General features: G+C 39.6%; 1 protein-coding gene across 1 annotated transcript in view; it reads left to right on the top strand.

Annotated features, from left to right (window-relative positions):
• The window catches only part of pcdh15b (protocadherin-related 15b), a 642,771-nt gene that overhangs the window by 532,780 nt on the left and 91,641 nt on the right, over positions 1-18,350 (top strand). The window contains exon 26 of the mRNA XM_060841768.1: positions 10,418-10,545. Coding sequence (XP_060697751.1) covers positions 10,418-10,545 — 128 coding nt within the window. The remainder of the gene's footprint in view (positions 1-10,417; positions 10,546-18,350) is intronic.

The raw sequence follows: 18,350 nt of genomic DNA on the forward strand, positions 1-18,350 counted from the left end.
GGTGTGGACTTGTTGGGTTGAAGGGACTGTTTCCACACCATAACTAATCCAATCATTTGTGGAGATGCCCATGTGTTGGTGAGTTTATTTAACTGTGTGGAGTTTGCACATTCTCCTCGCGTCTGCGTGGGTTTCCTCCCGCAGTCCAAAAATGTGCAGGTTAGGTGAATTGGCCATGCTAAATTGCCCGTAGTATTAGGTGAAGGAGTGAAATGTAGAATGGGTCTGGGTGGGTTGTGCTTCGGCGGGTCGGTGTGGACTTGTTGGGCTGAAGAGCGTGTTTCCACACTGTAAGTAATCTAATTGTGATCAGAACTTTCAGAGTCTCGATTAAACCTTCTATGGTCCAGGAAAATTTAACTTTAGAAGAAGATTCCAAATTGTCTTGAAAGCAAAAACAGGAAAAATCACAGATGATCCCTGAGAGGCAAGAACAATCTTACCATAGGAGACCAACAGAATTTCTTCAGGTGCAATTACTCTAAACAGTCACATGCCAACCCAACACTCAAAGTTAGCAAAGCATCAAAGTCAGTGACATCCTGTGAACACAAATTCTTCACAGATAAAGGGAAGTTCAAGGTATGATTTAAAAAAAAGGTGTTGCAGTTCTGAAACAAAAAGGGTCACTTCCAAAGGGTGTGCAGAAGTCAGAAACAGTTCCAGAACAGCTGAAGCACTAGTGGGTACACAGGTAAAGAGTCTATACAGTTAATCACCCACTTCCATTTGAAAATACATCTCTATTGGAGGAGATATCAAGGGATAATAGGAGATCCAATACTACCAACTGTGACTGTACTTATTTTGTCAATAGACATCTTGCTCAATATGTTTGATAAAGGGATGAATTTATCTTCTGTCTTATTGGATGGGATATCTTGAATTTACCTTCAACAGACCTACGTGTATGCGGTAAACAATGCAATTAAAGGAATGTGATGATTGTCATGAAAGCATAAAAATTACGGTACTTTCATGAATGTGTACATCAGCCAGGACCAACAAAGCTCACCTTTGAGTAAGAATGCCTTTACGCCCTCATCATGGTGTTTTTAATTGTTATGGTTCAACCAATTCACAAGAAAACCAGCATCAAAACCACCAAGAAAACACAATCCATTGAGAGTTTGTAGGCCTTCCAAGTTTAAGAGCTGAACCTAAAAAGATATACCAACCAGCAGGAGTCACTTATTTGGGGGATGGTGATTATTCACTCTATCAGTATTGAAACAGCTGCAGATTTCAAAGGGCTACAGAAATGTTTCCATCTCTGACACCACTGAAGAACCCTCAGAGGATAGCTGTTTTCAAGATGTGAGAGACATCACACATATACTGGTTTGAAAATTAAGCAGTACAATCGACCTGAGATCATTGGTGAAATTTCAGCAAACCAATCCTGACAGCATGATAGTCTGCTGCATATGGTCTTGACACAGAACAGTCAATACCATTAATGATATTGGTATGGAAAATATCTACTGCACCAGGCGAAAGGACACACAGCATGAAGACATCTGAAACTTTCAAACTGGTGACAGCTTTCAGTCACACGATCAGCACATGGTGGTAAGGATGAAGCTACTTCCTTCATTAGTCCAACTGTCTTCCATGAAGGATATCCATGAAACCAAAGGTCCGCCAGTTAAGGCAATGGACCAGTGGACCACCAAAACTCATCAACTAAGTCCTCAATGAAAGATACGTGAGATCAACGCTCCTCAAGCCATTGACCTACCCAATCTTCCAAGTCTGAAACAAAAAAGTTCTGGAAGTGCTATGAAACCTCCAGATTACTTAAATTTATGAAGCTAGAAACTTGGGGGTGGGGGAAGGTTAAAAGGCGTAGTGCTAAATATATTACAGTTGTCTACATCATTGTGTATTGGATTAATGGAGAAGATAAAGATTGGGAGTGATGGGTTGATAGTGTGTACGATATGTAAGACAATGGATTTGAAATCTATCAGCTATGCTGAAATCCCACCTATACTGATATAGCACAGTGACTGGATGGAACAGCCATCAGTTCTGAGCAGTTTGAGTTAATTGGGCACTAACACAGTCTCCTGCTGGAGACATGTGGCTTGTCTATCACCTATTAGTAATAGTCGAAATGCCTAACATAGATCGTTATACGAACAGATCCTTTGGTTCACCATATCTGCACTGACCATGATGCTATTCCAGGGTAATCACATCTACCTGCATATTGTCCATATCCCTCTATTCCCTACCTGTTCATGCATCTGTCTAAATGCCTCTTAAACATTGCTATTGTATCTGCTTCTACCATTTTGCTGAGCAATGCATTCCAGGCACCTACCACCTTCTGTATAAAACACTTGTGTCTCCTTTAAACTTTTCCCCTCTCACCTTACACCTATGCCCCCTAGTATTTGATGTTTCCACCCTGGGACAACCTCTCTAGCTGTCCAACTTTAAGTACTTCATACGAGGTCCCTTCTCGGTGTTTGATGATCTAGTGAAAAAGATCCAAGTTTATCCAAACTCCAAATCAGGACAGATCCTGATAAACTTCTTTTGCACCCTCTCCAAAGCGTCAACATGCTTCCTATAATGTGATGACCAGAACGGCACACAATACTCCAAATGTGGCCTCACTAAAGTTGTATACAGCTGCAAGATGACTTGCTGATTTTTATACTCAGTGCACTGATCAATGAAGCTAAGCATGCTTTATGGCTTCTTGACCACCTTATCCATTTGTTTTTGCCACTTTCAGGGACCTATGGACTCATAACCCCAAATCCCTTTGTATATTAATCCTCCTAAGGACCCTGTCATTTAATATATACTTTCCTTTTATATGTGCAGTCTCAAAATGCAGCACATCACACTTGTCCTCACAATTAACTAAGAACTAATATAACCTGTATATAATTACTGAGATGTAATAAACTATATCCTGCTTTCAAAGATTTTGTGGTGCAGTCCCTTCCATTAAAGAGCTCCGTAATTTAGCATAACAAAAAGGATTGGTGGCAACACTCTACCCTACCACAAGCTGCCATTGGCTAGTACCAAGCCTCACGTCATGTTATAGCAAAGTGGCAGTGATGGCTTTCTCATCACTATTGTAACAATTCAGATTTGGCATTAACAAAGAGAAGGAAGGGTTTAGAGTGATATGGACCAAGTGCTGGCAAATAGGACTAGACTAATTTAGGATATCTGTTGGCATGGGTGAGTTGGACCAAAGAGTCTGTTTCCAGGCTGTACGTCTCTATGACTCTATGAATATGGCATCATCACACTAGGTATTAAGTGCCTTGGTAATCACCACCCAAGATTTCAGGGCAGCAGTGGAATCAGCGGGGACTTTAAAAAAGTCTGGTTGGCATCCTTTTCAGTTGTGGGAATCTGCTCTGTTAAAGTGATACTGGGGGCAAATTATCATAACAGAAGACTTCACCATTAATTGGAAGTCCCAACCTTAAACTCATAACCCACAAATTTTGCAATGGGGAATGGGGTGTATTTTGCACATGTGCAGTTCCTGGAGGCAGCTACACATGTGAAAATGCCGGTGACTTCAAACAGATTTGACTTTCATTAGTGGTATGTTCAAAACACGACTCGTAGGTGTTAGATGTTAGAACATAAAGGTCTAAAGTTACTGGAGTTATTTGGAGAGGCACGGTGCCCTTTGGGAGAGGTCCAGCCACCCCTTTTGGGAAGTTAAAGTGCCTTATGGGAAATGTCAAGTACTGTTTCACAAAGGTCAGGTTCCCTTCAGGTGAGGTTAAAAATCCTTTGGGATTTTTAAAAGTAATCATGAGTATGTACATTATTTGAACTTAGTAAAGCTCTCATCATGTTTAAAACCTCAAGCTGTTCAAATTTTTGTTTTAAAAATATCTAAAGTTGTAAAACTCTAAAACAACTCGAAAGTTTTCATAAAATGCTGATAGTTTCCATTTTAGCACTGTGCTGTATGACTGATTTCACAAACAATCAGTATTGCAATAAGGGACTTGTAGATTCACAGTTTGATTGACAGCTCCAAGAAATAAAAGAAAATCATCATCAATAGACATTTGGAATTTCACATTATTTAAATCCAAATGGTTGCTTAAAAGTGCCCGTGGTGGCTTTGAGTTAGAATGGAGTGGAATGGGGCAGCACGGTGGATCAGTGGTTAGCACTGCTGCCTCACAGTGCCAGGAACTCAGGTTGGATTCCAGCCTCAGGCAACTGTCTGTGTGGAGTTTCCACATTCCTCTGGTGTTCTGGTTTTTCCCACAGTCCAATGATGTGAAGTTAGGTGGATTGACCATGGTAAATTGCCCATAGTGCCCAGGGATGTGCAGGCTTGGTGGAGTAGCATTAGGAAATGCGAGGTTACAGGGTTGGGTTTGGGTGGGGTTCTTTTCAGAGGACTGGTGCAGGCTTGATGGGCTGAATTGCCTGCTTCCACACTGTAATGGGTTTATGAGTATTTAAGAGGAAAGGGGTGTGGTCATAGGTTGTCATGAGCTAGCAATAAGTTGGTATCGGGTTGATAAAAGACCACAGGGATGGTTGGGTAGAGAGACATAGATTAACATGGAGGGTATGGTGAGGTGGGTAAAAGGTCATCAATTGACAGAGCAGCTTTGAAGGGGTGTACATGTCAAGAGCTGCCACATGGGGAATGTGGAGTTTGTGGGGTGGGTGGGTTTGAGCAGTAAGTGTTAGAATGTTGTATTTTGTTCTTGTGCTCTTTTACAACTGAAACAAAGTCACAGATTGCCAAGATTAACACAGCCCACCTCCACAACCGATAGGGAGAAAGTGAGGACTGCAGATGCTGGAGATCAGGGTCGAGAGTATGGTACTGGAAAAGGACAGCAGGTCAGGGGCAACATCTGAGGCGATGGAGAATCAACGTTTCAAGTATAAGCGCTTCATCAGGCCCATGTCTGCCTCTGTTCAGAGGCAGTGGGCCTAGCTCCGAATAACATCTGACTCTCCAGGTTGAAAATAAGAAAATCTATATGAAAACCTGGCCCCTTGTCACACATGCTTATCTATGAAGGCAACCTGGCAGCCACAGAAGGCACAATATCAACTGAGTCAAACTGAACAGCATTCATTACTGCATACATCTCTGTTCCTTTCTTGGGCCAGAAGCCATTCTTTTTGTGAGGAGTTCCTGTCAGTCTATTTGTAAGCAAAAACAAGTATTTATGAAAAGGGCTTGCATTTGTTCTATAAGTTACATAGCCTCAGCATGCCCCAAAACACTTAATAGTCTATGAAGTACTTTGATTGAAGTATAATCATAGTTGAACAGCAGTGTTTCAATAATGATCAGATTATCTGTTTTAGTGATGTTAGTTGTGCAATAAATACTGGCCAGGCACCAGATGACACTTCTCTGCTTTACTTCAAGTGATACCATCGTTAGGGCAGACAGGTTCCTGCTTTAACATTTCATCCAATCACTGGCAACTCTTATCGTGGAATAGTCCCTCAATACTGGGAACTGCAATCTCGATGATATGCACACAGTTTTGAGTTGGATTGAATGCACAACACCAAAAATCGGAAGCAAGAATGTTATCACTGAGGCATTACTGAAGTTTTATAATTGTTGGATAATATGAGTAGATATTAAGCAAGAATTAATATGTTTTCCTTATGTATGAGATATATGTGTACATGTTATAACTCAAAGTCTGTGTCTGGTTTGGTTCTGGTTAATTTTCAACTAACCTATTCCTGCTGAGCCTAAGCTAACACTGTTAGAGTCACATTTTCTTTGTCAGTAATGGAGACATCCCTGACTTTCCCTTCTGGTGATAGGAATGTTCGAAACACATAAAGCAGAGGGCTAACATGAGGCATATGGTAAGCATTAGACCATTCAAAGCCCTTTCAGCTTCTACCAAGCCCACACAGATTTCTCAAGGGATACTGATTTCTCCAGTTACAAAGCTGGACTTTTAAACAGGAGCTTTGGGACTGTGAGACATTTACAATGAAAACTACAGCAAAGTGAAAACAAGGGATCCAAAAATGAATGGTGGTTGAGGTCGGGAGCCACAAAAAAGGTTATACTTGCACCATATGAGAAGTCTTAAAAAGAAACATTATGGTCATTTTGGTTGAAAGGTGATCATTACAGGTGAAGGAAGATCAGATTATTAATTATTCTACCAATCAAGGGACATTTACAGTGCTGAGTTTTGGAGGCTCCAAGACTGAAATGGTCATTTGAAGATGTTTAGCATTTGACCGTCTGTCAAATAGTAGATATACAGCTGTAAATGTCATTTCGGGACAGTGGCACATTAAGTAATATTATGGTGCCAGCTCAAGACATGACACAAATGATGGCGTTTGGATGAATAATGTGTGACATATGAACAGCTGTTAGCTGTACAGCCAAATACTTATACATTACAATCATTGAACCAGACTTTGGCCTGGACTGACTTGAACAAAGAAGGTGGCCACCATAGAAAGAAGACTTCAGAGAAGAAAGATTTGCAGAAGATTTACGAGAAATATAAAAGTATATCAGAGAAAAGTGCAAAAAAGTTAAAAAGATAAGCCATAATATTCGGACAGATCTAGAAGGATAATATAGCAAAGGACTAACTGGATTTTTTTTGAGGAAGGTGGCATCAATTGGATAATCATTTGTGAATGGTAACTAAGAATCAATGAGAGATGAAACCATTGTATTAGTAAGGAATGATGACAAAATACAGGAAATGCTCAGCAGGTTAGCCAGCATTGGTAGAGAGTTAAAGTTTCAGGTGAATAACCTTTAAAGAGAATCAGAAAAAGGACTTTTAAAAGGCATGGTATGTATATTTGATTAGTTAAGGAATACAGGCCATTTTATGACCTGAAGGTCACTTAAGCTTCTGTGTTGCCTCTGTGAGTTTAATTACTCACTGGTAATGTACTGCTGCATTACTACAGGTTTATTAGCAAGCAGTACAAGTCTTCAAGTATTTAAGGCAGTGAAAATGATTTGGATAGAGATTAAAGTTCCATGGATTTACGTTAGTTAAAATTGAACCCAACAAGTCTCAAGTGACTTAAATAATAGTTTTCTGCATGGTAAGCAGTGGAACATAGAATACTAAGTAAATCAGAGTGAAGGAAGCAGGAAGAAGAATCTTTGCAATTAAAATATTTTCTGAGCATCCATGCTGTAAAATATTAAACTAATTTGGAACAAACCTGATACAAATACATCTGGCATTCAAAATGAAATGCAAGGCTGGAGCTTTCTTTTTCTCATTCGGAGATGCTTCACATGATAAGCATTTATAAGTATAATTTCTCTGAATTAACTGACAAGAATACATTAAATCCAATGTACAATATCCAGGAAAGATGAGAATGAGACACCAGAGGGTTATAATTGATGATCACATTGCCTTGCATAAGTAGCTAGCCTGTTAGCTTCTGGTGAAGTGCTAATGTACATAGTCAGTCATGTTTATAATTATGCAATGTAATCATACAGTCATATGGCTGAAATGTATGGAAATAAATTATAGTCCCACCACTGGGACTGAAATCATATCAGGAACCTACACTGGCAGGCAGTGGTATTTTACCAATTTACCAATTAAGTGCCACCAACAATTGGTAAATTTCCACCCAGGGGCAATGGTCCAATCAGAAAATAAAGAGCTACTGAGTCTATAGGAGGGAGGAGAGAAGGGATCAAGGCAGATTTTGTTAACTGCTGCAGGAGCAAGCAGATCCTGATGATTTGTGGGGTGAATGGTATCCACAGTCTTTCTTTGCAGCTGTAACCATGCAAAGTCCCATCATTGCAGAGGCCCTTTCTATGGCCCATGAAGTGGTCATAACGCAATAGTTCCTTCATTGGGGATCCCCTGCCAATGTGGTAGCACCACCTCTCATTTCCATTAAAATGCCATCAAAGGTGGAAAGTGACCCTTAACTGGTTGAATTAGTTGAGAGCTGGGTGACTGTATCAACTGGTAATATTCTGTGGCAACGGAAAGATATCTAGCTCTCTCAAATACATTAACAGTATTCTTCACAACCAGCACATTTTTCCAGTGGATTAGTAGAAACCAGCCCTTATAGCCATTCAACCCATTAATTCCATGCTTGCTCTCCATAGAAAAATCTATTCAGTCCTATTCATTTATCCTGTCCATTTATTTCTGTCACATGCCTATTCAGTTTCCTCTGTGCCTCAAGATCATTGGAAAGACAGTTCGAACAAAAGTAAAGGAGTGCAGATGCTGGATGTCTGATTTTAAAAGCAAAACGTGCTAGAGACTCGCAGCATGTTTGGGAGCATCTGTGCAGAGAAACTGAAACCCATTACTCTTCTTCACACCTGTCCTAACTTCTGAGTAGTTCTGACAGATATGTTCATCTCAGTTTTGCAACGTCTTTGTGAACACTGTATTAGAAAACACTCAAGAATTGTTGAGCCCTAGTCTTCTAATTTCAGTTCTTTTTGGTCATTACCTCTATAAACATTGATTTCTGATTGAATGTCTATTGAAATTATTCACTTCTTGAAGAACTGAAATTGGTATAAAACAAAGGTTTTATCCTTGGAGATAAATTATTAGCATTTTTAGTTGATTAAAGGCCACGTTATTAACATATTCTCAGTGTTATGCAAATGGTTGCATGAAATCATCTTTTTCCTATAATATGATTTGAATTTAATTTTAATTATCCCTTGCTCACAATTTTTTTCTCCATGTTGCTTAAGACATTAGATAATTCTGGAATTTTGTTCCTGCAGTAATTTCATCCTTTCAGAATTTTATCCAAACAACTTTCATTGTGAGCCTAGACTTTGTACAGTGACAATATATTCAATCATGTGCAGTCAAGAGGAAATGACTGAATAGCGGTGTATTAAAACCAAACTTGTCACTATATCATTCCTAATGAAGGGCTTTTGCCCGAAATGTCGATTTTCCTGCTCCTCAGATGCTGCCTGACCTGCTGTGCTTTTCCATCACCACTCTGATCTAAACTCTGGTTTCCAGCATCTGCAGTCCTCACATTTGCCCACTGTATCATACAATGTCTATAAAGGTACAATTTCTAGCACAATAGTTCAGTAAAATTTGAACTCCTCCCATCCTATCTTCTATTCTGTTGAGCACATACAAGAAACCATTCAAGTAACTGGACAAAGAATTACTGAGCCCATCTTTGGACCTTATTCTGCTGCATTTTGGTAAGGGAAATCAGGGCAGGACTTAGACACTTAATGGTAAAGTCATGGGTAATGTTATTGAACAAAGAGATCTTAGGGTGCAGGTTCAGAGTTCCTTGAAAAGGGAGTCACAGATTGACAGGGTAGTGAAGAAGACAACTTTTGGTACACTTGGTCAGTGCACTGAGTGTGGGAGTTGAGAGGTCATTTTGCAGCTGTACAGACATTGGTCAGGCCACTTTTAGAATACTGCATTCAGTTCTGGTCTCCCTGTTAAAGGAAAGATGTTGTGAAACTTGAAAGCATTCAGAAAGGATCTTGCCAAGGTTGGAGGATTTGAGCTCTCATGAAGGGCTGAATAGACTGTGACTATTTTCCTTAAAGTGCTGGGAAGCTGAGGGGTGACCTTATAGAAGTTTATAAAATCATGAGAGGCATAGATAGGGTGAATAGCCTATGTCTTTTCCCCGGGTTAGGGGAATCCAGAATTGGAGACCATTGGTTTAAGGTGAGAGGGGAAAGATTTAGAAAGGACTCAAGGGGCAACTTTTCATGTAGAGGATGGTGTGTGAATGGAATGAGTTGCCAGGGAAAGTGATGGAGACTAGTACAATTACAACATTTAACAGGCATCTGGATCGGTACGTGAATAGGAGAGGTTTTGAGGGATATAGGCCAAATGCTAGCAAATGGCACTAGATTAGTTTAGGGTATCTGGCCAGCATGGATGAGTTTGACGGAGGGGTCTGTTTCTGTGCTGTCAGAGTCTGTGACTCATAGATGGGGGAACATAGCATTGAATCAGTAATATATCTGAGGCATCAGGTAAATATAGCAAGATCTTAAATAATTTTTTTTCTGTGGCCATATTTTCAGACAAAGGTTGGTGGTTGAAATGAGGATCAGCATGCCAAAATTGAATACTGAAGGAACTGCACAGTGATGAGGTGGAACTATTATTCAAACATAATTGTGCATAACGCACTTAAAATAATTAGCATTTAAATATATTGAGATAAAATTCAAGAAATTAATCAATCTCCATGGGTTGCAAAGAAATGTGATCAGCTCATGACAACAGAACAGTGGAAACCATTACTACAGCAGCAAGCTTTAAAAATGGACTATTTTTTCTGGCCTTTTTCATAATTTATGGATTTCAATAATGCATTTCTACCAGCAGACTCCTTGCTATAATCAGCAATTTCCAATTTTCTCTTCCAGCGAACACAGCTAAGGTTTTTATCGAGGTACAAGATGAAAATGACCATGCTCCTGTTTTCACCAAGTCTCTCTACCTCGGTGGGGTAACTGAAGATGCCAAGACGTTCACCACTGTGCTGCAAGTTGAGGTGAGTGGAGGTGGTGAATTTGCTGGATATCTGAAGCACTTTGTGGATCTTAATGGCTGCTTTCATCACTCGGTTGCTTTAAAAAGAAATGGAAATCTATACTTGTGGATGACTTAATCTAAATCTTAAGCATGTCATATTACCACATGGTCCATATAAACCAGCTTTCATACAATATCATTTTCAGACTCTAATCACTACAAAAGACTGCACATTATTCATCTTAGGATAAATTTCCTTCCACACACACTTCCTGATTCAGCTTTTTTCTTGTTTCTGATATTGAAACTATTCAGTTGTTCAATTTTAAATGTGTAAGGGAATAGTAATTTAACCACAGAATTTGAATATTACTGAGAACATTTTGTCAAGGTTTTTCACCTTCCATTCACTAGGACAATTCATAAGAGATGCCAAAGCTTTGACAAAATATGTCTTTTTTAAGCAAGACTCAAATGTAAATAAAAACGTACAAGAGACAATTTGTACAATTTCAGTTTGAATTGCAGGTAATTACGCCACTTGAAATTACAAGTATGCTGCAAATCAGCTACCAACTTATTTTAGCTGGGTTGACATCATAGCATATACCAAATATATGTTTATAGAATCCAGTCAAGTTGCAATGCTTAGTATCGGTTTTCTAGCAGTTATTTCAATTTGGCCATTTTCTGAAGAATTGGATTTCAAATGTAGCGAAGTCCAAAATATCATTTCAATATTGATTTTTATGTTGTTAGCCTTCCTTAATAACCAAAGGTTGACTATTACAGTCAGATTTCTCTTTAGAATAATTGTTGTTTGTAAATCTAGCGTTAATTGCCCAATCCTAATTGCCCTTGTGAAGATGACAGTAATAGAAATTGTTAATTTCCTTTGCCTTTTGCGAATTTTCACTAAGTATGAATTAACAGATCAAACACAGAGGTCAGCACAATGGAAACGCACCTAGGTCTTCTGCATTGCAGAAAGAAAGGAATGATTAATCCATTATCATTGACATGACATGATGAAAAGTGATTGAAGCCATCATGAGAACAAGATATATTGCTTAATTAATCTATGGGTAAAACACATGTTTGACAATCTCAAACCATACTAAAGTGCATGAGATAGCTCTCAATGTCTTTATTCAATATTATATTAGAGAGTGTTGAAAACACAACTTGTTGGTAAATTGAAAATTCTGATTGAGAGGCCAGTTTAACTCACTTGAGAACGAAAAAGGATCATGGTGTGTATCGATTGATAGCAAGCAAGGGAAGGCCATATTGTAGGAATGTCCAGAAAATGTTCTTGTTTAATTGAAGATAAAGCAGACCTCCGAACAGAATAGAAAATATTTAAGTAGGGGAAACAGATATGGTTTCTTGATTTGAGTTTTCTGCCAAATGCAGAAAAGCAAGCCACTAAGAATTGTTTAGTAATTAGTAAGGAAGGTCAACACAAGTTACAATTAACAGTCAAAGAGCTAAAAGATCCCATGAGCAACTTGTTGTATCCACCCCAATGGAAGCTTTTCAGAAGATTTGCTCAACAAACCAAACACTTATAACATAGAACAGCTGCTGAAGGATAGAAGTAGATATGAGATGATCCTTACAAGTCCTAAGTACAAACGTAATGCTTTACGCAATCATTAGAACACCTGAACATAGTAAGACATATGAAACACGTATCTTTTTACATGCAACACAGAAATGTTAAGTTCTCAATCAATTTTGCATTCATTAGCCTATCACTGAAGTGCAGTATCCCCCTAAAAATAATATAAGGATCAAGGTAGATGGGGTGGAACATGACAGAATCATTAACTGATTACAGTTGTGGACACACTGATGTAGGTTTGTAACATGCATCATGAAGAAAGATCGATCTTTGAGAGTATAGCTTGATCTACAATGCCTAAACACAACTTTTAAATGGTGCCCTGAAAAGGTAAACTGAAGTGAAACTAATCCTGATGAGCATTGATTATTAGACCATAATCATTAACATCTGTGGTTCTATCCCACCAGCTCCTTTACCTGTTAACAGGCACCTGGCATCAACCCTTCCAAACATGATTGTATGGATAGTGTACTAGAGCCAAGATCCTGAATGGCTTGGTTCTATTTCTTATATACTGATATATATTCTTGCCTAAACCTCGTTCATCTTTAATGTAGTCAAAATTGCAACAAAATTGTTAAAATCAATCTACTTTAACAAACAAATTTATTATCATATGTCATAATAACTTTCTTTGGTGCCTAAATGCCACACTTTATTGAAACGCACTGTAATGAAACAACTTGGGATGTTCTGCTACCTTAAAGCGGCTCTATCAGCTAAGTTCTTGTTATTGGGAGGTTGGAATGTTTATTGCCTCAGGGTTTCCATCCTTGGAAAATAAAGTAATTGCTCCTATGATGTTGTGAGAAGCCACTTACAGCCTACGAGGTTGTACCAGGGGATAGTGTCGCAAGCACTTGCTTATTACCTAGCAGCTGCTGTATTGTTAACATCAAAGAGGCTGTGAAAAGGTTACCAATATATTAAGTCCTTCATTGATATTCAGTTCAAGCTTGCTTTCATGGTTTTGCATTTAAAAAAATCCCTTTAAATGAACAATTAAAATCACACATCTCTGAATAGATGTATATTTCCTGATAATGGTTTGTGATTGGTACATTTATTTTCAGAGCAAATGCTCTGGAACTTATATTTTCATTAAAAATGGCTATCTTCTTGGGTACAGTTCTCAGAAGCCACAAAGACAATGATGGTGTCCAAAGATCTGTGACACCATGGTTTACCCAGTGAGAGCTAGATACCTCTTCCTACCAGAATAAAGTGCAGCCCACAATCCTCATCATCAACTCTTACTATCATATCCAAAGATAGATTTTCCCTAATCATTAACCTCAGTCACCCATTTGTTGTCAGTGTTACATCAACAAATTTTAGACAATTGCTGTTGTTAATGCACTGCTCCAACTGGAGCTACAGAAAGAAACAACCTCTTCCTGGAACCCTCAATAACTAAAGCACACTCATAGGCAGAAATTTTATCTGTGCAAAGCATATAAAGCTGTAGACCAAGAGCTGAAAAATGCAATTAGAATAGTTAGGTGGTTGTTTTTGACCAGTGGATGAAATGGGCTAAAGGGCCCCCTGACAATAGGTACAAAAACCTGGGTCAACATTGCTTCAGCTATCTGTGGAATCCAGCCATGTTTTATGGCTACTAATAAGTTTCCTTTCATGGATGAATGTCCATCCCAGCAGCGGTGAAACAATTCAAGGGCTAGCAGCTCAGCTGTCTCAACAGCACCACCAGGAGCAGTGGCCATTGATAGAACTGCGCCTGGAAGAGAGGACAAGTCTGGGAGTGCCAGGGCCAGTTAGGGAAGATTGGTAACGTGGCAGAGAACGTCAGTGGGCCCCATCCTAGAGCATGCAAAGCGACTGCCAGAGTTCACCAGCTGGCCTCGCACGTGGTGGCTACAAATGCCTGTTGCTGCAGGAAAAGGTTCTAATTCACAAACCCAATTGAATAAACATTATCCACCCCTCCCACCCAATCCCCTGCCACCAGACTCTCCCTCTCCAGTCCCAGTCCATCATGAGACAGATGCTAAACTCAGTTGCTGGCAAAGCTCAGCAGGTCTGACAGCAAATGTGAAAAGAAATTGGAGCTAACGTTTTGGGTCCAATGACCCTTCCTCAGAACTGATGGTAGCTGGGAAAATGTTGGTCTATATGCAGAAGATAGGATATGGGGAGGGGCTAAGGAGTACACAATAAGTGGGGATAGAACCCAAAGAGATGAACAGTTGGACAGATAAAAGAGTGGATGATGATCTGGCTAGGAGAGTGAATAGCTGTTAATGGAGACTGTTAGTAACTAACCGTGGCTAGTGTGTAATGGCAGGCTTTGTGATAACAAGGCCTGGTGTGTGGCGCAGAAGTCTATGACAAGGGAAAGTTCAGGTCCTAAAATTATTGAACTCGATATTGAGTCCGGAGGGCTGTAGGGTCCACAAGCAGAAAATGAAGTGCTGTTCCTCCAGCTTGCACTGAGCTTCGCTGGAGCACTGCCATAAGCCTGAGACAGAGATGTTGGTCAGGGAACAGGGTGGGGTGGGAACAGGGCAGGCAACTGGAAACTCATGACCGTTTTTGCATTGGTGTTCTGCGAAGTGGTCACTCAGTGTAGGCTTTCTTCCCCAGTGTCGAAGAGATCACATTGTGAGCAGTAGACTGGATTATGAGAAGTGCAGGTAAAGTGCTGCTTCACCTGTTCAGGCCCTAGGATACTGAGGAGGGAAGAGGTAAACGGGTAGGTATAATATCTTTGGTGGTTGCAGGGGAAGGTGATCTTCTGGAAGTAGATGCTGATCTGATGGTAAGGACAAGGGGAACCCTATTGCTCTTATGTCAGGGAAGAGGTGGCGTGAGGGCAGAGGTGAAGGTGATGGATCAGACCCAGTTGAGGACCCAGTTGACAATGGTGCTGGGGAAACCTTATTTGAGGAATAAGGAGGCTGCTTTGTTGTTGTTGACCTCATCAGAGCACATATGACAGAGATGGACAAACTGGGAGAATAGACTGGAGTCTTTACAGGAAACAAGGTGCAAGGATGTATATTCCAGGTAACTGTGGATGTCAGTGGGCTTATACTGGATACTGGTGGCCAGTCTATCCCCAGAAATGGAAATAGAGATATCAGGGAAGGAAAGGATAGAGTCCGAGATAGTCCGGGTAAAAGTGAAAGTGGAGTGGAAATTGGAAGAATATTCAATTAACTTTTCCAATTCAGAATGAGACAAGGAAGCACCATGATATCATCGATATACCAGAGGAGGAGTTGTGGGTGGGGACCGGAATCCAATTGAAACACGGAATGTTCGATGTACCCAACAAAGAGACAAGAGACAGACATAACTGGGGCCCCTGCAAGTGCCTATGGCCACTCCTCTGACCTGAAGAAAATGAGAGGAGTTAAAAGAGAAATTGTTGAGGGTGAGGATGAGCTTGGCCAAGTGGAAGAGGGTTGTGGGAGTTGGGGACAATTCAGACCTTTATTCCAAGAAGGAACAGAGAGCCCTGAGACCATCCTGTTGGGGGAATGGATGTGTAAAGGGACTACATATCCATGGAGGAGGCTGGAGCCTGCAACCTGGAAATTCTGAAATAGGCAAAAAGTGTCAGAGGAATCATAAATGTACGTGAACAGTGAATGGACCAGGGAAGAAAGGACTGAGTCAAGGTTGGAAGGGATGGGTTCTGTGGGCCAGGAGCAAGCTGAAACAATGGGCCTACCTGGGCAGTCCTGTTTATGGATTTTCAGAAGGAGGTAGAAGTGAGCTGTCTGGGGCTGGGGTCTGTCAGGTTGGAGGCAGTGTTGGGGAGATCATCAGATGAAATGAGGTCTATGACCATACAATGGCCTGAGTAGTCAGCTGGTAAAATCCAGCCCACACACCCATATCACCACTCAACAAAAGAATAAGGGGAACATTTAGAAAGAGATCACTGTCCATCCCACTTTCAAAATCAGAAAATAATGATCTAATTCTACAAGTGAACCACAGTACTAAGACAGGACATTAATTTATCTCAACCTCAAGGAGCTCCCTATTCTCAACATGAAATAATCATAGCCATTACAATAATGTATCAATGTTCTCTCCATGGTAACATCTAAAAAGCTATTTAGCAACTTCACAAAATATGCAATTCTTTTGTAAAATAAGAATAGTGTCATCCCTCAAGTAGAAAAACAATCAAAGCTAGCCACATATTTAGAAAACATAATATCAGCAATATTTGAGCAATAATGTCAAAGAACATATATTTAAAACTAACAGTGTGAGAAGGATCAAGAGGAATCAGAAATCGAACTTCTGAATGACTCTTAGTTTAGAGGTTGATTGGCTGCATTCTCCCACCACCTGATGTGTCCCTTATCCTATCTTAATGAGAGATTTCTTGCAAAGATTAATCCTTACTAATTTGGCAGCAACAGAAATTAAACGCACCAGGATGCAATGGATGACTGTGGTAATCTCCCAGTTCTAGAATACAATTACTTCAGCAGTGACAGCAGGCGGCAAATCAACACTAATTTGGTCAAGCAGTCTGGTTCCATTGTAATTCTCTGCCCATAACATTATACTTGGAAATCAGTATATAATTATCAAAAATGTTTGCATCGCTTCATCAGTAAAGGGAATTTGCTGCCATAATTTGATCTTCAACAGGATTAATTTGCCTACTTATGACTATGGTGAACAGGTTCTATTGTTCACAAAAATCAATTTGTAGTTTAGGCTTACATTTAGCCCAACAAGTAACCATTCTTCATGAAGGCAAACTATTTACTTCCTAATAAAAAGACCTGTCACACCTGGTTCTTGGATCTATCTTGGTCTTATGACAATGCAATGGCATTAAGAGGTGTACTTTGTCCTTTTCTTTATGAAGGGTAAGACAGAGATGTGAAGCAGTCTTCTCAAAACCAATAAACAGTTTGTGAGGTCTTGGGCTTTTTAAAAAAAAGTTGAAACAATAGAGGCAGCCTGAGTGGGTGGGGTCAAGTTCCCACAGAACCAAGATTTTTAGTTTTGGCCTTCTACAATTGCAGGGGTCTTGGACGTGGAATCTCTTATTCCTCTCTCTGTTACAGCTAAAAGCTGAGGTTCTGTTCCTGCTGCTAGAATTACATGTGAGACGATCTGTTTTATGGAATGTACCTTTCCCAAGGATGTTTTATGACATGTCATAATATTAGAACAGTTAATTAGTAATTAATATATATTTTTTGGTAAGCATTTCAATAGAATTACAGTTAAGCTAATTATTTTAATTTTATTTTGTCTGTATTTTAACTATAGTGTAAAAATAAAGTGTGTTTTGTTTAAAGTCAAGTAGTTTGACCAATCAAATTGTATCTGGAATGCAATGCTTTGTACTTACCTTTACAATAAGAAAACATTAGGGTCTACGCTAGCTTCTTAATATATTTTGAGTGGGTTTGACCAGGTCCATAACAGTTCACATCCTGAAATACTTATGAATCAGAGTGTCTGCATGGTTTGCTGATTTTTTTCATCAATATCATTGTTGTATACTTAAATCTAGAGGAGATGAGCAAGGTTGTTTGCAGAAATAGCTTGTTCTGCATTTTGCAACTTAAGTAATTGAAAATTCAAAGCAGATACATTTGTCTCACCACATCTATCTATAATTTAAAGAAGAGTAACTTATGCATAGTAAAATATCCCATGCTATTTCACAGAAGCATAAGAGGACAACAATTGCAGATGCTGGAGGTTAGAGTTGAGAGTGTGATGCTGTGAAAGCATTCCAGATGAAGGGCTTATTCCTGCTTCTTGGATGCTGCTTGACCTGCAGTGCTTTTCCAGCATTATACACTCAACAATTGATCAAAGTCAAGGCTTAGTCAAAGAGAATATTTTCAAGGAACATCTTTAAGGAGGAGGTTTGGAATGGAGTATATGTATATATACATATATATATATATATATATATATACATACAGAGAGAGAGAGAGAGAGAGAGAGATGGAATTACATAGCAGTTTCGGGAAGAGGTTCCAAAGATTAAGGTTTTGAGTTGGAGTGAAGGCAGTAATGTGTGCAGAAAAGGCTAGAGTTTCAGAATGCAGAATCCTCAGAGGTTGTCAGAGCTTGAAAGGCTTTAGAGGAACACTGCTTCACACAAATCTTGCCACAATCGAGGGCGCCATACTTCTGTATTACTCGCTGTCAGAGACTAACTATGTGATAATTTCTCA

This window comes from Hemiscyllium ocellatum, chromosome 22, assembly GCF_020745735.1.
Source record: "Hemiscyllium ocellatum isolate sHemOce1 chromosome 22, sHemOce1.pat.X.cur, whole genome shotgun sequence".
Classification (NCBI taxonomy): domain Eukaryota; kingdom Metazoa; phylum Chordata; class Chondrichthyes; order Orectolobiformes; family Hemiscylliidae; genus Hemiscyllium; species Hemiscyllium ocellatum.